Raw genomic sequence first — 20760 nt, forward strand, 5'->3', positions numbered from 1 at the left:
GAAATGCAAACCTTTGGGGGAGAACTATTTCAAATTGTCACTCGATAAATATAAATTAAGTGTTTATATTGTATGAAATATTTTTTTATTAATTACATCTTACATTCGATATGCTTAGTACGATATTAATTTACAAATTAATTTATTACTACTGTTCTGTTGTACTTGCATTTATATATAAGCAAGGCGTGTACTGGATTAATACATCAGTATATATTTCTCAAATTAGAATAAAACTATTCTACCTGAGCTAAACAAGCACTCATACACTAAACTAGTCCGTTGGTTTAGTTTGCTTCAATCTTCTAATTTCTTGTGTGTTGTCCAGTAGCTGTATTGCTTTTACGTTGCTGCGATTTAGCAACCTTGTTTCACGTTTTAGGGCGAAATTTTGGATCACTTCGTATATCCATTTGATATTGAAGTCAGCTCTTCGTAGGTTGCATAGGGATAAGCATTGGTAGATAAACGTAGAATTTTGTTTTGGGTGCGTTGGGTTACTAGTTCGTTTGATGTTTTAGTGGAACCCCATATTTGCACCCCATAGGTCTAAGTAGGCTTTAGGATTGACTGATACACCAATCTCCTTTTTTCTGAGATTTTATATAAAGTTGAGAGTATCTTCTGACTAACCAGTATAGTTTCTTGAGTTTAAGTCTAATTTGCTACGCTTTTTCTCTTGCATGATGTTTCTAGTTTAACCTACCATCGAGATATATTCCGATAATGTTTATCGAAGCTTTTGAGCTATTGCACATTGCTCAAAACCAAATGAAACCCTGTCTATAATCGTTGGTAATATGACCCTAAACTCTTGCTTATATTATGTGTTCTTTAAGTCCACTTTATGCACAAGTATCTTGTTTAATTACTTGAGAACTAAAAGTCACGAAGCAATGATACAGGTATGATGGAATATCAATATGATGCTCACAGAGAACAGCAAAATTCAAATTATTAACATATTTATAAAATATTTTCATGTTAGTTTGTGTTCCTTATACGTTATAAATGCTAGTAATATGAAAATATAAACATTAATTAGGTTAATACAATAAAAATTTTGTTACAAACATAAAATTGTCTATAAATATACGTACCTTGAAATACGGAAATATATATGAACAATATTGAATAATACAATATTATAATCGGTTGTTAAATAATTATCAATAATTTATAGTAATATAAAAAATACAGTTCTAATTAAAACATGTTAAATTTATACATTTATATATATAAACTGATTCTTACCCATTTTGGGAACTGGTGCTCCTAGCAGGTTGTCCCTGCAGGGATGGTTTGCTTTAACTGCATTAACTCGTCTATTCTGGGCTGCCGCAGGCCCACTGGCATTTTGAAGACCCGTGGCAGCCCCTACCCCTCCAGGACCGGGTATCCTCGGACCTCTAGTTGGTTCCACTGGAAGAACTCGTCTTCGCTTCTTCGGCAGCTTTGCCCTAGCCTAGAGAATAATTATGCCAGTTACCAATAATTATAAATAAGGTCCATCAAATTGAAATTAACAGTAACAAATTGTGCAAAAAGCATTATATTTTGTATCACAATAATTGGTTGATAAAAATTGTTATAATAACTATTGGACCCAACAGGCATCGTCCTGGTAAATCATTGACTTTTTGTTTGAACTTGAAACAACTGAATTTCTCTCTTCTTCATTTACTCGATGTGAATGTATAGACAGCATGTATTAATTTGTTATTCTTGGTCATCTATAAAGTAGATTTGAAATAAATTTGAATCGACATCAGGAATTGAAAATAAAGAACCAATTTTATTGTACAAGCCTAAATAATAAATGTTGGTTCAAAAGTAAGACCATCTTTTTCAAAATATCAACATATGTTCTCAATATAATTTTTATTCAATATATTATATATTATTCAATATATTACTCTGAATTAACAGGTACTTTATAATTTAACACCCATTGTATCTCATGAAATAGCTAATTAAGCATATGTCGAAGACAGCAGATTTTATTATTAATATTCTACATAATCATCATCATAATATATATATATATATATATATATATATATATATATATATATATATATATATATACATAATTTTATTCAACACATAACAACGTCCATTGTTGAGGCGGTTTACTATGAAAATGTGGCTTTTAGAAATACAAAAGAAAATATTAAAATAACAGCTATATTGTAACAGTTATTGATGGTTTATCCAAAAACTGGTTGACTACTATGATTTTTGAAGAAAGGTAAAAATAAATTATTTAAGAATTATAATAATAATTAAGAATAAATAAATAGTAACATCAAAAGAATTTTGCAATAAATAAAAACGTCACAAAATCGCTTACTAAATTAATTTTAATTTTTAATTTTAACTTTAATTTGCTTTAACTTGCTTGGACTATGGGAAATTCACAAAAAAAATCAATAAGAAACAGAATAGTTGAGTAGATATTGTGAAAATAGTTATTAAGCAATAATATCCAGCTTATAAATAATGAGTTATAAGTAACTATTACAAACATAATGGTTTCCAATAAATTAGATATATCGCAATTAGAGTGTTGTTAAAAAAACAATATTTAAAAAAATATATATTTACTTACCTGGGTATGACTGTAATACATCGCAAAGTTTGATACAATAACTGGAACTGGCAAAGCAATCGTCAGTACACCAGCTAGAGCACAAAGTGCACCCACAAACATCCCTATATATGTTTTGGGTACCATATCTCCATAACCCACAGTGGTCATGGTTACTAGAGCCCACCACAATCCCAACGGGATGCTTTTGAAGTCATTATTGGGATTGGTCTGGATCCTTTCGGCATAATACACCAAACTGGCGAAGATTACGATACCCAGCACCAGGAAGAATACCAGGAGCGTCAACTCCTTGGCGGACGCACGGAAGGTCTGGATAAGAATTTTCAAGCCGGACGAATGCCTGGTGAGCTTGAACAACCTCATGATACGAATAATGGAGAAGAACTCCATGATGTCGGCGTTCTCCAGGTGGGAAGCGAAACGGCGTAACATCAAGTCGATGTAGAAACTGGCCGTCGCTATGTAGTCGATGATGTTGACCGAAGATCGGATGAAATCGCATTTGTTCGGACTTGCGATGAACCTATCAGAAATTAAAAATGTATTAATTAATTTTACAATTTACCTTAATTATATTTTTCATATTTTCGAAATAGAAGGTATTTGAATTTCTGTACTTTTATTTATGGTTACAGCACAGTTATGTGTATTCATTGCTCAACCACTTAGAATTAGTTTTATCACTAATTTAGTAGTTGATACGGTGACAAGTTGTTGCCTTAATTAACTTGATACTTAACTTATAAGCTACTTAGTAAGTTTATAATCGACTTCGAACAAAGCAGGAGGTTCTATGTTCCTTCTATGTACATTTTTTTTTAAATATATGTTCGACGATATCTCCTCGGCACCGAATTCAAAGTGATCATTGGTAGTACTAAAAATAATATTGTAAAATGATAAATATGTTTAGGTAAGTATTATGCTAAATTGTATGTATATAGCAGAATATAAAATACAAGTAGTAGAGAGGTAAAACAGGTTTTTTTTGTTTATTGTTATATTATTATTATGTATTATTATGTATATATTTAGTTTAAAAGCATTATTTTGGTGTTAGAAATCTAAGTTTGATAATATATCACTTTTTAGTGAGTTCAATTTTTTTTGTTACAAATCACTACATAGTATAAAACAAAGTCGCCTTTTCTGTCCCTATATCCCTATGTGCGCTTAAATCTTTAAAACTACGCAACGGATTTTGATGCGGTTTTCTTCAATAGATAGAGTGATTCAAAAGGAAGGTTTGTATGTAAAATACATGCATAATATACTAAGGCAACATTGCTAATTTTAGAGGTTTCTAACGTGATGTCGTAAATTAACCTATTTTTTAGGCTTATTTAGCAATTAGCAAAAACGCTGCCTAACCCTACGAGTTAGATCAAATTAATGTACTACAGTATTGTACACCATAAAAAGGTTTACAAAAAAGTCCGCGATGGTATATGTTTATCTTTTAGGGATAACCCACATTAACCATTTTTATTGTTTACTTTTTACGTGAGAAAATGGCTTATTTACGAAGCTATTTTAAGCAATACGGCATTAATCCTTATCGAATTAAGTACCTTAAATACAGTGTGCAATTAATATAGATCAATATGGTTCCTTACAGCATGTAAATTAAACAAATATTTTCGGAGATATTACAAATTTAAAATTTGCGTTTAAAAATGTGTAATGTAATAAAAATTGTATGAATTTAGATATTCCAAAGATAGCAGGAAATCTTCATAGTAAGTATAGGGGAAGAGGAATTGTTTTACTCCAAATTTAATGCGTGCAGGCCAAGGGCAGTAATGAATGAACCAAAAATACTGGATCGATTTTAATCATGTTTTCATTGAGTGACATAGGCATATATATTTTATGCCCGTGCAAAGTCGGAGCGGGCCGCTATGTTTTTATATACAACGTTCATATTTTTTCTGTAGTGTATTTCATTTAGTATCAGCATTGCACCCGTGCGAAGCCGGGGTGGGTCGCTAGTATTTTATATATGTATGTTATCATAATAATTAAACCTTAGATATACTACATTGGTTCGGGATCAAAATAGGCTTCCAGTTAGTGTGAATTGATATTCTAATTTTTTTAAAGAGACTTGTGGCTTAGAAATATTTTAACATGGTGTTAGCAACAGTCTTTTTTGAAATGTAAAAAGAATTCTATGTATTTAGTAGCTAACTAAACAATAAACTGGTAAAACTGCTTTATCTTTGGCGGGCGCAAAGTGAACGCTCGTGACGTTTCAATAATCGTTTTAATTAATAAATAGCGCCGAAAAGAGAGAAAGTTCGACTTATATGAGAGATAATTTATGTCACTTAGAAATAATTGCAATTGCACAGAAATGTGTGACGCGTCGAACTATATCAGTTGCACTAGAGGTGATATCGAATCGGTAGCTTTATGTATTTAGAATATCGTCCTCATAACTACATCGATTTATCAACTTGAGTTTGTGTAGTTAGCGATATGAACATTTTATATAATTATTAGATAAATATATTATATTTTGAATTGGTCTATATTATTGACAATAATTATAGATGTTTGATTGATCCATATTGTTTTAAAATTTTTGTCTTTTTTTCACTATATAAAGGCATTTGTTGAGAAAAATTGGCATTATATGTATTAATCAAAATATTATTCTTTTTATCAACGAAGAGATAAATATTATTCCAGGTATCAATTTAAACAAAGCTTTTAACTGCTTAAATAGTAGCGCACAGACAGACATTTTATTGTCAAACAGGGTGGCGACGACACTGACCTACATCCAATATTGTATAGAACTGACCTATCGATCTCAAGATATACCACTGTCGCAACATATGCGTCGATATGCAGCCATTTTAGCATCACACAAGGATCCAATATGAGCCACAAGAAACCTCCAACTTTATCTTAACAAAATCAAATTGTAGTTGAAAACGTGTCGTATCAAATAAAATGAGGCAAAAAGTACCCACGTCACATTCACCCTTTGTGGAAGAACATGTCCCTCAGTAAAATTGAATAATCATGAACTTCTGCAAACGGACAATGTTAGATATCTGGGAATGCATTTCGAGGATTGACATGGAGCAACATATAGTGACAAAACGCAAACAGGTTGGGGTTAAATTAAACCAAATGTACTAGCTGAAAGGGCACCAATTTAAATTATCAACAGATAACAATGTTTATCTCTATAAGTCAACACTTAGGCCCATTTGAACATAAGGTATTGAACTGTGGGGTACTTCTAGCAAATCAAACATAGATATCCTCCAGAGGTTCCAGAGTAAAGTGTGGCGAGTCATCGCCGATGCCCCATATTACGTGTCCAACAAATTGATTCAGCGCGATATCCCATAGAACCCATAACGAGTGTGATTCGGAGTGTTAGTGCGAGGTGCTCTGAAAGACTATTACTGCATTTCAATGCACTCGTCAAACAGTTAAAATTGCGCGATGACGGTGTAGTGCATTGACACGTGTCGATTTATAGACACATAGAGTGAGATTTAATAATGTCTAGAATAAGTACGTTGTTGTACAGCAGAGGACTTACTGAAGTGACCTTCTACATGCCAGGATGGTTATATTATATAAATAAAATCATATAATAATACTCATAGCCCACGGGCAGATTGTTGACGTGTTAGGAGATTAATAAAAAAATTCTGCAATAATGCATTTTATACATGATTCAATCCCAACCATACGGAAAAACTAATTAACTTGCTTTTAGTTGCTCGTAATAGACTGAAGCTTACTGATACACAGAAAGAATGTATGGCCATGTATACACTGGTTTGTTTTGAATGCGGATTTCTCTCTTGGACAAAATCATGCATTACCTAAGCTTAAAATTGTCGTAGGGTCAATTATTATACGCCACAGAGAGCTTTATGTTTATGTGCCTGACATGCACAATTTTTGTAGCTCTGCTATTAACGTATAGAAATAGTTGATTTAGCAACTGCTGTCTGAAAATCGAACAACTCAATAATATTAAATATAAAACATCTTGCTCGGAACGAAATGTTAAGAATTTATCGAATTTAACTGTTAGATTATATCGTTTAATTGTTGTTTATATTGGTATTTGGCAATTTTACCAAAAGATATCAGAGAGCAAAATGCATGTCAGCAGATATACCTAATATCCGTAAAATGTTATATGTTAATATAATATATATGTCAGGAATTCCAAATCTCTACTTATAAATGCTAAAGCAATTTAATTTGCAGTAAATTTATAAAATATACCCCATCTTCATCGAACCCTTTCATCAACTAAACTACATCCTATGGACCTTCAAATTAATCCGTCCTTCCCTTCACTAATGCTTAGTGCCTCAAAATGTTACACTGTACTTGTTATCTTTGAAGTATTCTTATAGGTTAGTCCCATCAAATATTATTACATCAAATCAGCTAAAAAATGAGAACTCTAGAAGTGAGAAAATTAAACGTAATTCCCATAGTTAGGAATTATTTATTAACAATACAATAATATAAACAAGAATAGAAATATGGAATGCACAATATAAAATTGTTTTCCTATTATTTACAATATTTTGTTACAATATAGTTTATTCGATTTCAATGTTATTTTTCGTAAAAGGTTTTTTAAATATAGAAAGGTCTAGAATGTTATTTAAAACACAAAAAAGTTTAATTGGAGTTGGTTTACGCTTCAATACTTGGTGTAAATTTTGTTGTTTTAAATTGCAGTAGTTATAGAATTGCGGCTGGTTTTATTTCTCTTGTTTTTTAGTTAAAATACAAAATATAATATATCGTTCGTTTTCTGTAATTGTTCGTTATAGTCTTTTGTAACCGTTCTATAGATGCTATAAAAATATTAAACCAGTTTCACAATTGCATCAACTAAAATATTAATGAAATCTCCAATCCCAATAAATAATACGTAATAATTTTATACGTTTATGTTAGCCATTAAATGAATAATTCCTATTTTATATATATTTTATGTTTTAGAATCTCTTTTTTACTATGTAGTATTTATCTGGATTGAAGCTTAAATATTTCGCTACGACTCAAAATCTATTAACGTCAAGCCCCAAATGAACAAATTATTATAAATCATTTTCAATTATTACATTAAACACATTAAGTTGGCATTTTTTGTTCTGACTGTATGACTTTATGTTCTTCTAGAATATTGGCTGAAATATCATTAATGCCGCAGGATTACTTCTCTTATTTAGTTATCCCAATAATTTTTTAAGCAGGTTTTTGGGCTTCCTAACTAACTCCTTACGGAAGAATATCTATAACAAATACTTTGCAAAACAATATATGTACCCATTTGTAAAACACTAATAACATTTCTTTATCAATTACTTTAATAGTTTGTCTCGAAATTTATTGTTATTTTATATTATTTAGTTAATAGAATTATTACACTTTTGTTATATAAAATAATGCTTCATTTATTTTATTAATGGAATTCGCCACATTTAATTAGTTATATCCAAAAATTAACACGTCCATGATTCAATTGTTGAGCAAACAATTCAATATTTTTGTAGTTAGTTTTTTTATTGGTTTTTATTACATTTTCGTAGTTATTTATCATTTAACTGGTTAAAATAATGTTCCGTTGAAGATCAAAAACATTAAGTGGAAATGGTATCACTAGCCATTTGTAATGACATAGAGAATAATGGAACATATTTTTCAGCTTAAAATTTAACGATCTCAATATAACGAAATCGAGCGGATAAGAATAGATAAAAACGTGAAAGCGTGAATCAGTACGGTAATTTCAAACACTATTCTACTAGTCAAGGGGTTATGAAAGGAATGTTAAAATATTACAATAAAAATGAAAAAGAAAATATTGTAATAAATTATAATTCTCGCAATTAATGTTTTTAAAGTTAGTTATTGTTCTTTCTCTAGTTTTTAAATGATGAACATAAATTATTTCATATTTCAAACATTATGTTGATAAATGGATAAAACAAAATTCAGGCTATGGAATTTCTACTAGCATACAATAATTTCCAGTTTCAAACTGTACGAGATTATTTACGAAAATATATCTAGTATACCCCAGATTTATTTATGTGACAATAGCCTTGATTCAATCATTGTAAGTGTATATTACCCATAAGGAGAATAAGGAAGGATTAACTTATTTGATTCGTTTTTCCATCTATAATTGTTTAGCTAAAATGAATGAGGAATATTTCACTCTTACAACATACTTTTTAATATATTGAGAGTCACTTATTGATAAAAGCAAGTAGAATATATTTTAACTTTTACAACTGTTTTCCATCTTTCTAGCAACATTGACATATTGCATAGACAGAATGATGTGGGTTTGGTAGCTATACAATTATTATCGATCGATTTTTGCACTTCTTCGGTAATGTTAAACCGTATGTTAGCCAAGCAGAATACATAACGGCAAGAAGTTGACTTTCCGTCTCTTTCCCGGTATTCCTAGTCTTTTTGCAACAATATACTTTGTAATTTGTTCAATTGTAGTCGGCAGGTATTCAATTTAACCAACTATTAATACACTGCACTATGCTGATCTCACTAGAGTCACAGCAAGCCTCCGTCACTATGAATATTACACTTTGATGTCAATGTAAGATGGCTATAAAATTGTCGATGTCGAGGCCACATCAACAGCAGGCAGCAGATTTATTGAAAATAAAGAACAAAAGCACTTAATCTCGAGAATGGAATTTTGAATGTACCATGATTAGTGTCTGTAAAAACTGAATAACTCAATAAGACTATATGGAAAATGCTACTTTATGCAGGGAAACGTTAAACTAGTCGAATTTAATGACTTGATTAGGTTCTTCAACTGTTGATTATATAAATACTTCGCATTTTATCAATAAATATTGATGATGAAAAGACATGCAAGCAACTAATATATTAAAATTTGTTAAATGCTAATTTATATCCGGTTTTACATTAATTTTAAGGGATTTATAACAAGTGATGTTACTGTGTATTACATCAGATCTAGTACATTTGTAACCAACTTCATGTTAAAACCTTACTTTCCAGTTTTCAGTACGTGTGATTTCGTAGAAGTTTGAGCAGGAATTTTTTTCAGTGCATTGAAATTATCTGAATTTGTACCGAGTATCGCATTTGCCGGATGTTTTATATTTTTGTTTCAGTTTGAAGGAAAAGGCTTTTGAAGGCTCTTGACTTGTTTCGACGTTTTAAAAGAGGCCAATAATTATGATATCTGAAGCAGAGAGTGCTTCTGGAGAGCCAAAAAAAAATTGAAGATGAGGATTTGAAGGCATTACCCAATCAAACGATCATTGTCGATCGCTATTCACAAGTGACGAGACTTCAGAAACCTTCAAACTGATCAGTTGGTACTAGTTAACATAATATTATAAATAGCTAAATAGGTTTAAGTAAGTATTACGGTAAATTGTGTATGTAGTAGAATATAAAATACGTGTACTTTACGTGTACTTTTTGTGTTTATTTTTGTTTAGTTATTACAACGATTATTATGTACATATATTATTTTAAAACATCTTTTTGTGTTAAAAATCTAATTAATTTGATTATTTTTTAATTTTTAGTAAATTTCCTATTTATTTTTTGAAGTCGGTCCAATTTTGTTGTTAAAAATCTTTTATTTTTCTCTGTTTAGTGTTAGATATTTACTCAATAAATTATGCAGTTGTTTTACTAAGTATTACAATGGCTGGCCCAAGTAAAAGTATAGCCCGTATGAGGAAAAATAGGAATAAAGGAACAACGATTGAAAATGGCCTTGGGACCGCTACAGAAACTAAGTGATGACAAAATGTTCCAATCGAACTAGAACAAAAAGAGTTGGTTCCGGGAAGCTAATCCGCGACTTTCCCGTGTGATCTCAACATTCTAACCATTACAACCTATAAACAGTTGCCTACAATATTTCTACGATGTCTTATATATATATATATATATATATATATATATATATATATATATATATATATATATATATATATATATATATATATAGCGCTTAAAAGGCAAAGCAACTGACTTTTACACTGAACTATTTCCGATATTTCGTCATATCAGTTCAGCAATAACATTATATACCAATATCTGATTATTGATTTGAAGTTTTCCTTTGATTTCCCCTCCTTCTACCCATCAGATGCTAAATTGGTCCCAATGGAACCACCTCGGAGGTGCGCTCTTTCGAATAAAAAAAATTTGAAAATCGGTCCATAATTGATGGAGAAATGGGCAAACATACATAAAAAAAGACAGTTGAATATAAAACGTTCTCCTTTTCTGAAGTCGGTTAAAAATGGACTGCCACATGTTACAAAATCGGTGAAAACATACTTGGAAACATTAAAATGGGAGTGATAGCCAACCCGCCGTATTATGCAGACCTTGCTACTTTTAATTACTTTTTGATCCTACATATGTGTAGTGACATCTCTGAGCAGCACTTCACTCCTTATGAAGATACCAAAATGGCTCGATTTGAGGATACCTTCAAATGATACATGGTTCTGTTCAGCTGAAATCCGTTAATAGCCAGAAAATCGAGAAAAGTAGCGGCTATCGATGGACAATACTTTTAATAAAATACATTGTACGAATTTTTGATAATATTCAGGGTAAATATTATATGGCTCGGAGAATGGAGGTAGGATGATATGAAACAGTTGTGGTTTACATGGTGTCACCGCTATTTGTTGATGTAATATAAATGTGGAAAATACAATTGATAAAAGGTATCGGCGCTGGGGTTGCCTGTAGACGAGCCTTGGTAATCGATGCTGGCAAGTCTGAACAAAACAATGGTCACTGACTGAATGATCGAAAGTACCCTTCAATTATATCCCAGAAAGACGTCTCGGGGTTGCCAGATCTTATGGGATTAAATTTCTAGGTATTTTGTAGATAATTATTTCCACGATGTAAAATTCGACATCCCTCAAGATCGCCACACTTCAAACCAAAAAAATCCTTTAAAGCTTATTTATGGGCCTACGTATAATCCTATCTATATCACAAATATTGGATTTCTAAATTATTCCATAATTGATCTGAGTTGAAGAACTCGGTCAAACGACAATATCTCACTGTCCGAATATTAATACATAACTATTTGTCTAATATCAGCCTCGGAGCAATTCTCGACCAACTAACCAAGAATGAATCCCTCAGAAGTCAACGGAACAAACGGTCTCCGGCCGAAACCAATGGCGAAAACGTTCGGTAAAAGCCACAGCCTCGGAAAATTAATCCGGAAAACTGATAAGATAAATTTCACGCGTCGAGTTTGTTTTGATAGATGTCCGAGAGATACGTTTCGAGCGAGAGGACGGCGGTATAGGTGTGACTGGGGACAGTTGGAGTGTGGCAAAAAAATGACCCAATGAATTTTTATGAAGATTCGGGACTTCTCGGTATGGTTTCTGTCGCACGGCTAGATATAATGGAATAGATTGCGTCTCTCAGAGTCGGAATGGGAGGTGAAGGGATTTTGGTTTAAATAAAACGGTGCCATTATATGAGCCAGGTTGAATAAAAATAATCTTGTCGCTGTATGAAGATGTATTTCTACACACGTACCTTTAAAGAAAAATATAATTTATATTCTCTCCTAAATTTGATGTTACTATCTCTTTATTATTTTACTAGCGACCCGCCCCGGCTTCGCACGGGTGCAATGCTGATACTAAATTAAATACACTACAGAAAAAATATGAACGTTGTATATAAAAACATAGCGGCCCGCTCCGACTTTGCACGGGCATAAAATATATATGCCTATGTCACTCAATGAAAACATGATTAAAATCGATCCAGTATTTTTGGTTCATTCATTACTGCCCTTGGCCTGCACGCATTAAATTTGGAGTAAAACAATTCCTCTTCCCCTATACTTACTATGAAGATTTCCTGCTATCTTTGGAATATCCAAATTCATACAATTTTTATTACATTACACATTTTTAAACGCAAATTTTAAATCTGTAATATCTCCGAAAATATTTGTTTAATTTACTTGCTGTAAGGAACCATATTGATCTATATTAATTGCACACTGTATTTAAGGTACTTAATTCGATAAGGATTAATGCCGTATTGCTTAAAATAGCTTCGTAAATAAGCCATTTTCTCACGTAAAAAGTAAACAATAAAAATGGTTAATGTGGGTTATCCCTAAAAGATAAACATATACCATCGCGGACTTTTTTGTAGACCTTTTTATGCTGTACAATACTGTAGTACATTAATTTGATCTAACTCGTAGGGTTAGGCAGCGTTTTTGCTAATTGCTAAATAAGCCTAAAAAAATAGGTTAATTTACGACATCACGTTAGAAACCTCTAAAATTAGCAATGTTGCCTTAGTATATTATGCATGTATTATAAATATGAACCTTCCTCTTGAATCACTCTATCTGTTGAAAAAAACCGCATCAAAATCCGTTGCGTAGTTTTAAAGATTTAAGCACACATAGGGATATAGGGACAGAAAAGGCGACTTTGTTTTATACTATGTAGTGATAAAACTGTATATTTACTCTTAAATTTGTTAAATTATTAGTGTATCTTAGTATGAATTTTGATTTGTAGGGATGTAAACACGTTTTTATTTTACAAAATAATTATATTTCAAGAATATGTATTCGTATTTTAATATAAATGAAAGCTTTGAATACAAAGACTGACTAGAATTTGAAAATAAAAGCCTTTAAGGGAAGCGTAGACTTACAGGTATGATGGAGTACACAAAGGCGTATCAGTAACATGGCGTAACATGTCCCTCCTGAAGAAGATGACCAAGGAGTTTTCATTGCCAGTTGTCTTTAGCTTGAACGTGTGTATATGCTCAGTGACAGAATACGAAAAAAGTTTGACCCATCCATAAACCCCGATAGTTAAACCAAATACGAGAATCCCAGTCATAACCCAGGGTCTCTGTCGCCTGCAAAAACCTTACTATCCCGAAGCAACATCAGCAAAAGACCATTTGGTTCTAGCTAGTCATCTTGAAAATTGGAAAAAATGTGTGATGTGGTTGTTGTGAGGCGCCTTTGGTAGATGTATACCCTTCGACAACACGTGTAGACGGAACTGTCGACTGAAAACCATTATCAACTATTTCAATTCAGTACTTCTTACTGTTGACTGTTTCAGTTGCGATTTTCAGTCCGACTACTTTCATTCAACTAGTTTTTAACCACCTGGCTTTGCTGCCATACATGCGACCTCAAAAATAATGTACATATTTATGCTTACGTAGATTTATTTGTAATATATATGGTTTTATGTTTTGTTTGTAGTGTGATTATAAATAACAATATGTAGTACTTTAATATAACAGCATTTTGTTATTCTATTTTAAGTAATAAGCAAACAGAACAACATTTTGATTGATAAATAGTAAATTAATTTTTACTGCGTTAATATTATCTTGGCAACCATTATTTCAAGGCTTACGTCATTGAAGTTTCAACGAATAATAATGTTAAAACATTGCTGATTAACCACTAATGAAATTATTATTGTATTTAAAATGGTATAATGGTTAAACGCTTGATAAAGATTGATTAAAAAATATGATAAAAATGTGATACGATTGAGTGGTCATTACTCCGTTCCTCTTTATAATCAAGTCAAATATATACAATATAAAAATAACTCTACTTCATTCAAAATGAAACTTTTTTTCGAATGTGATAGAACCAAGAAATTATCTCTTTCCTCTTCTTTCCTAAAGAAAGTCCGAGAACAATTACATCTACGTCTCACTTATGGCACCGTAAAAAAACATTCGAAAGTGTGAGTTGATATGAAATAGAAATAAACCAGTTACTTTTATTACATTATGTCATTGTTACTTTCCAAATATTAAAATAGGTTGAAACATATTTGGTATTATTATTCTATTCCTTTTTTCACGATGTCATTTCTTATCATTATTTAAAATTAATTGAAATATACAGAACAAAGAATCAAACCAATATCTATAGACATTATCAATGACGGAGTTCTATGACTGGTTATTAATGCGAAACATGGCAAGTTTATGTGCAAGTCTTCCAAGATGATAATGTACACACAAGGAGACTTTTTACATCTGACATACCATATAAATCTTCATAGTATTTGAAATTTTGCGATACTTGTGAAGGAATTAAATATGTAATAATTCATAGTCCCCAATGAACTTGGGATATTTAAAAAAATTTAGATCTTTTTTAAATTGTATATACAGAATGTACATAGAACTGTCTACTCGACAAGTAAAGATTTATGTAATTATAAGTCTTACAAATAAACGAACGGAAAATGTTTACTGCCAAAAATAGTTATATTCCGTCAATGAAATTATCCATGAATATATCAGAAAAGTAAGAAACTACAAAAATATTATTTTTGCAACAGCCTCCTTCAATTATCTCAGGAAACAGAAGAGAGCAGGGACTTTCAAAGGAAATAACTGATTTTCGAAAATAAATACAAAAGCGTGACTGAATGGATAATTGAATTTGCTGAGGGTTTGTCGGGCACGTTTCCACAATAATTTCGACAACTTCCTTTATTTTTACTGTAAATAGTTCGTTATTGAATGGCAAAATCTATTATATAATTTTCTACGCATTTAATTGATTAATCATATTTTATTGCATATAAAATATGTCTTAGCTTGCGTTATATAAGTATATTCTAAATATAGCGCTAAAACTACAAGGTTGTTTTTTAACATATTTATTCAGTTTTTGTAAAGAGTTAATTTACTTGGATAAGTTTTGGATATAATTCATAAAATTTCGGCGCTTTCAAAATAAATTAATTATTTTCAAGATAGAGAAGTGATATGTTTGAAGTTGTAATGTTTCAAATCAGTTATAATACTGCCAACTGCCTTTATTAGTATTGTCAACAAATGGTTGTTGGAAAAATCAGCGTATTATTCTATTTAATATTTTTGTTTATTTTTTGTCCTACCGATATAATCCTTAGCGATGAATATATATATATATATATATATATATATATATATATATATATATGTATATATATATATATATATATATATATATGATATATATGTATATATATATATATACATATATATGTTATATATATATATATATATATATATATATATATTAATGATCTGAATATTATATATTAATAAGTCACTTTTTCAACGATCGAATAGAAATTGTCATCAATTTTCTCAGATGCTTTTGTTCTCTACAGTAAATTTATATTACCTTTTTGAAATCGCGTCACAAAACTTAGGCAATTAATTTTAGCATATGACAGTTGTGAAGGCTTACATATTTTTGCTGACATTCAGAATATCATATAAGATTTTATATATGGAAAGTACGGTGAATAAGTTTAAATTCTAAAGTGTTACGAAATAAAGGTTATTATAGAGAGGTAAGTACTTGTAAAAATGTTCATTATCTTAGCTTTTGTTAACTTCAGTTTTTTTTATAAAACACACCAAAAAAATTTTCAGCGATTTTTACATGCCCTTCCTATTATTCACAGTTAAAACGTAATTGAAATTATTCTTTAAGAATATGAAGTATACTTCAACAATACTTAAACAATCAAAATAATTTAATAGCTTACCTGATGAGTATTTCAAACGTGAACCATGCATTACAGATACACTCGATGTAAAAGAATGCAATATGAGCATCTGTGTCTTCCTTGTCCAGCGCATACGCAGTACTGTTGTCCGCGGTGTGGACCAATATCCGATTAATCACCGGTACCTTCATATCTGGATGGGTTTTAAGGCAGAACGACAGGATGGATACGCAAATGAAGAAAACTGACAAGACACCTATGACCTGTAATATATTTCAGATTATTAGAATAATATTTGGAAATATCTATATAGTTTTACTTTATAATTGTTATAATTGGTTTGTTATTTGTTTTTAGTTATTTCTATAGAGTTACATATTTTATAATCTTAATTCACAAATTAATTTATTACTACTATTCTGTTGTACGTGCATTAATATACAAGCAAGGCGAGTACCGGATTAATACACCTGTTTCAATTTCCAAAACATAAAATTAAACTACTTAAGCTAAATTTAAAATTACACTTATATATTACAAGAGTTCGTGTGGTTTGGTTCGCTTCAATCTTCTGATTTCCTGCGTGTTGTACTATTGTTGTCATATTTCATGTTTTTAAGAGAAATCTTGGATCACTTGGTGTATCCACTTGATCCCGAGGTCATGATGCAGCTCTTCGCCTATTGCGTAACGATAAGCATTGATAATTAATCGTAGAACTTTGTTTTGACTGAGTTGAGGTACTAGTCGGTTAGATGTTTTAGTACAATCCCATATTTGCACCCTATAGTTACAAATTTGCTTTATGATTCACTGATAAACCAATCCTTTTGATTGTAGGTCAGTTGAGTGTATTTTCGAGCTAACCAGTATAGTTGCTTGGCTTCCATCGAATCTACCATCATTGCTGAATCTACATTCGAGATGGGTACCGACGTATTTAGCCGATTCTCCTTGAGAAATCGGGCATCCGTCAAGTCATATAATTAAGTTTTTGACATTTTGCCGAGACATAAAATTAATATGGATAAATTTGGAGCTATGAAACTCTATTTTTTAGCCTCTATTTTATTTATACTCCTTGTTGATTGCTACTTCTACCTTTTACCATTACAACTGTGTCGTCGGTAAGTATTCCAAGTACTATTTTTTTGTTGTTTTTATATCAACAATATAGAGCAGATACAGGATTGGCACTGTCCTGCGGAACTCCTGCCGAAATAGTTTTAAGTGTTGAGAATGTTATTTTATGCGATATTCTAAATTTTCCTCGACAACCGTTTGTTACTTAGTACACTTGGTCGATTGTCGAGTGATGATTTCGAAATACAGACTGGAAATCTGACATTGCTAAAAGTAGTTTAACACATTTTAATAGAAATTTCTCAAATAAAGTCTAAATCACGAGTAGCAGAGAAATATGCCTGTAAGATCCGACTTATTCTGCCGGTTGGTCAGGATGTTTGAGCAAAATTATTCGAATTTGTATCTGCGGTATATTATTCGGCATTTAATATGTATCTCAACATGACGATTGCTATTGGTTTTAAGCATAAAGAAGAACGACTTTTAATTTATTAGGAAAATGTAGAGCATTATAGAGAGCACATGAAATTTTTAACTATTCCAAGCTTTAGAGCAGCTTGTCGAAATATTTCTAAGTTGTTTAGTTTTACAGTATCACTTTGCCACATAGTATTCCTCGTTTAATTATAACCATAAACCGTAACCCTACATTTTTGTGAAATTATTTCTGTTGTTAGCTAAATTCTAGCAAATAAATATTGAGATTATTAACGTGTAACATATGGTACATGGCCTCGTGAATATTGAAGAATATCTAAATTCATTTCAAGATTGAGTTTTGATAATATTTCAATCTATCCCGGCTATTTAAATATTAGTTAATAAAGAGCCTGCAATAAAATATATAATAAAAGCAATATCATCAAAAGATATATAACAAAATTACATTTTACAACAATTACAAATATGGTCAGAAATAATTATTGTTTGTAATTAAAGCTTGGCCGGGAAGCATCTATTTTTATGAAAATTTAAAAATAATATTATAGTTTTTATGCTCTGAACCAATTCTTATAATAAAAAGGCCGGTCTTTCCTTCAAAAACCAATATAAAATGTACTAACCAATACCTTTCATTTTAATATAAATAAAATAATGAAAAATAGAGAAATTTTGCCTACAATGAATATAATGAAACTTAAAAATTATAGTAGTGATCCTTTCTTGAGCTCAATAATATTTATGTATAAATCGATTCTTTGTATATATCTGCAATATGCATTAAATGAAAGAGCCATTATATGCAGTAAAATATTGTTAGTAGATCTGAATAGAGAAATTAAAAAATAAGGGTAAGCCAAAGCCGATTAAAAATCTACGAAAACATATACTATAGAAGCGGTTAAGCGGTCTACTCCATTCCTACTCTCCGACCATGTACCTGTCATATGTTCAAACCGACAGAACCCGGCCTATTAAATAAGTCAATTTGGTTATTTGAAAGAACAGTTTATTGTCACAATTTTGCTATCGTTAGATAAGTACTACGGCCTATAAATCTGTTCGGAGCTATTCAGACTTCTGTGAGGATTTCTGTCACTCGACACACATTTCCAAAATATTGTAAATCGCATCTCTGAATTTGTTAATTAATTCTACACCCATTTTTACACCTTAAGAAAACAATTTAATTTCTAATACGATTTTGGTTTAATATGATACGATTTAAAAGATGCCATGTCAGGCTTACAGATGTCAGTCAGTAACAGTGTATGATAAGCATTGGAAAGAGACGGATTTTAATCTCAGTTTTTAGTGTTTTTTAGTTACTTAGAATCCACAAGCATTATCCTAGAGAATTAAATGGCCAAAAGCTTGGTGGATTCGGTTTATTATTTTCGGAATCATTTCCTTCTTCTACATTACTGGTACCAAGTACTGGTATTCCAGCACTTATTCTAACTGGATTTTGTTGCTATTTACAATAAACGATCTGTCGTTTGTTAATATTCAGGTCTTTTCATTATTACTTGTCAAGCCAACTAACCCTGTAATGGAATAAACAAAGAAGACTATACCTGTCATTAGATAATTAGGTAACAAGACTGATGAGAAAAACTAAATAAGCATTTAATAAGTAGTTTTTATAAATGGTATGTGGAGAATAAATCTATACAACTATCAATATTAGCAAATGTTTAAATCATAACAATAAACACGATAGTAAATATATTATATTTTATGTAACGTCAAATAATCACGAAATGACACGACTAGGGAATAGTAAACAGTCAAAATGTAGATTTTATTCGTAAACTTTATCCACCGGCGCTGTCAAGATCACGAAGAAAAACTCTCTTCCAGGTCAAAAGTTAGTAAACGAACGAAAGTTCGGATCGTGTCTTTCAGCGTATGCCGGCGCTACCGCGTAATGCGGAGTGATAGAACCGAGGAATGGTGAGAGGCGATTCTGACTCGAACGAGGTTTTCTCATATTTTCGCAATCGATTATCATTAATGTGACAAAGAGTATTATTTTGTCAGATCTTCATACAATTGTAAGAACGAAAGAAGTTTATCGGCCAGGTAATAAAATTATTTTGTAGATGAAGAATTTTTAATTTTTCAATTTTGTTATAAGGTCTGTTTTATATTTATATTTATTCATTCATATAAACAAAAATCCCATGAATATCACTGATATATTCACTTTAGGTACACGACTAAAAAGGTTATTTTATAGTGGCAATTAACACAAAATGGTAATTACTTTTAGTACAGAATGAAGCTTGCAGAGTACTTAATAGGTTGTTTGAACAGATGAACCAAGTAGAGGTTGTACACGTCACACAAATGTGATACCTAGAAGGTACACATAATATTGTATTAACTAGCCATCATATTTGATTAATAAAATAACTTTGAAGTCAACATTGAACGTTATATCCAATTTAATTAGAATCATGTAAAGATCAATGAACTCGTGAGCTATGGCAGCCAAAAATCGACACTATTAAAACATATATAGTCAATTCAAAACAGTAGTGACACGTGTGTCAATATATGTCTGTTTAAAGTTGTAAATTGGTTTTATAGTCAGACAATATTATCCTCCTGAATTTATTCTATTTAAAAAGAGCGAATGCTGATAGAGAAGTTCGATCATGAAACCGAAAGAGCCTGCAAAAGTTGTCCGTTTGTCAAAGGTCTACAAAATTCTTCAATTATATCTGTGGGATCTAAACCCTTAAACCCCTGTTTTAATATATCGCAAATCGCCGGTGTTTTTATTGAAAATATTTTTTTACGAATTGCATCTGCACTGAACACTGCACTGTACGGGCACAGTCACTAAGATATCTCAAAAAATAACCCTAAATTTATCAAAAAGAAACCGTGTCCATGCGAAACAGGTGACAAATCAAGATCAGCTTGTCGTAAGCTGTATCAGAGATCAAATATACGAAATGTAAAAAAGAGTAAGTAATTTTTTCAATCGAAACATAATTTAATACAATC

General features: G+C 31.0%; 1 protein-coding gene across 1 annotated transcript in view; it reads right to left on the reverse strand.

The window, feature by feature from the left end:
• Positions 1–20760, reverse strand: part of Shaw (Shaker cognate w) — a 455944-nt gene that overhangs the window by 19906 nt on the left and 415278 nt on the right. Inside the window, exons 7-9 of the mRNA XM_076403676.1 lie at positions 16255–16478; positions 2612–3137; positions 1255–1465 (exon numbers count right to left, since the gene is read on the reverse strand). Of these exons, the coding sequence (XP_076259791.1) occupies positions 1255–1465; positions 2612–3137; positions 16255–16478 (961 nt within the window). The remainder of the gene's footprint in view (positions 1–1254; positions 1466–2611; positions 3138–16254; positions 16479–20760) is intronic.

The sequence above is a fragment of the Rhynchophorus ferrugineus genome, unplaced genomic scaffold, assembly GCF_030347505.1.
Source record: "Rhynchophorus ferrugineus isolate W39M unplaced genomic scaffold, kcgeb_rfMv2 rfM1, whole genome shotgun sequence".
NCBI classification, from domain to species: domain Eukaryota; kingdom Metazoa; phylum Arthropoda; class Insecta; order Coleoptera; family Curculionidae; genus Rhynchophorus; species Rhynchophorus ferrugineus.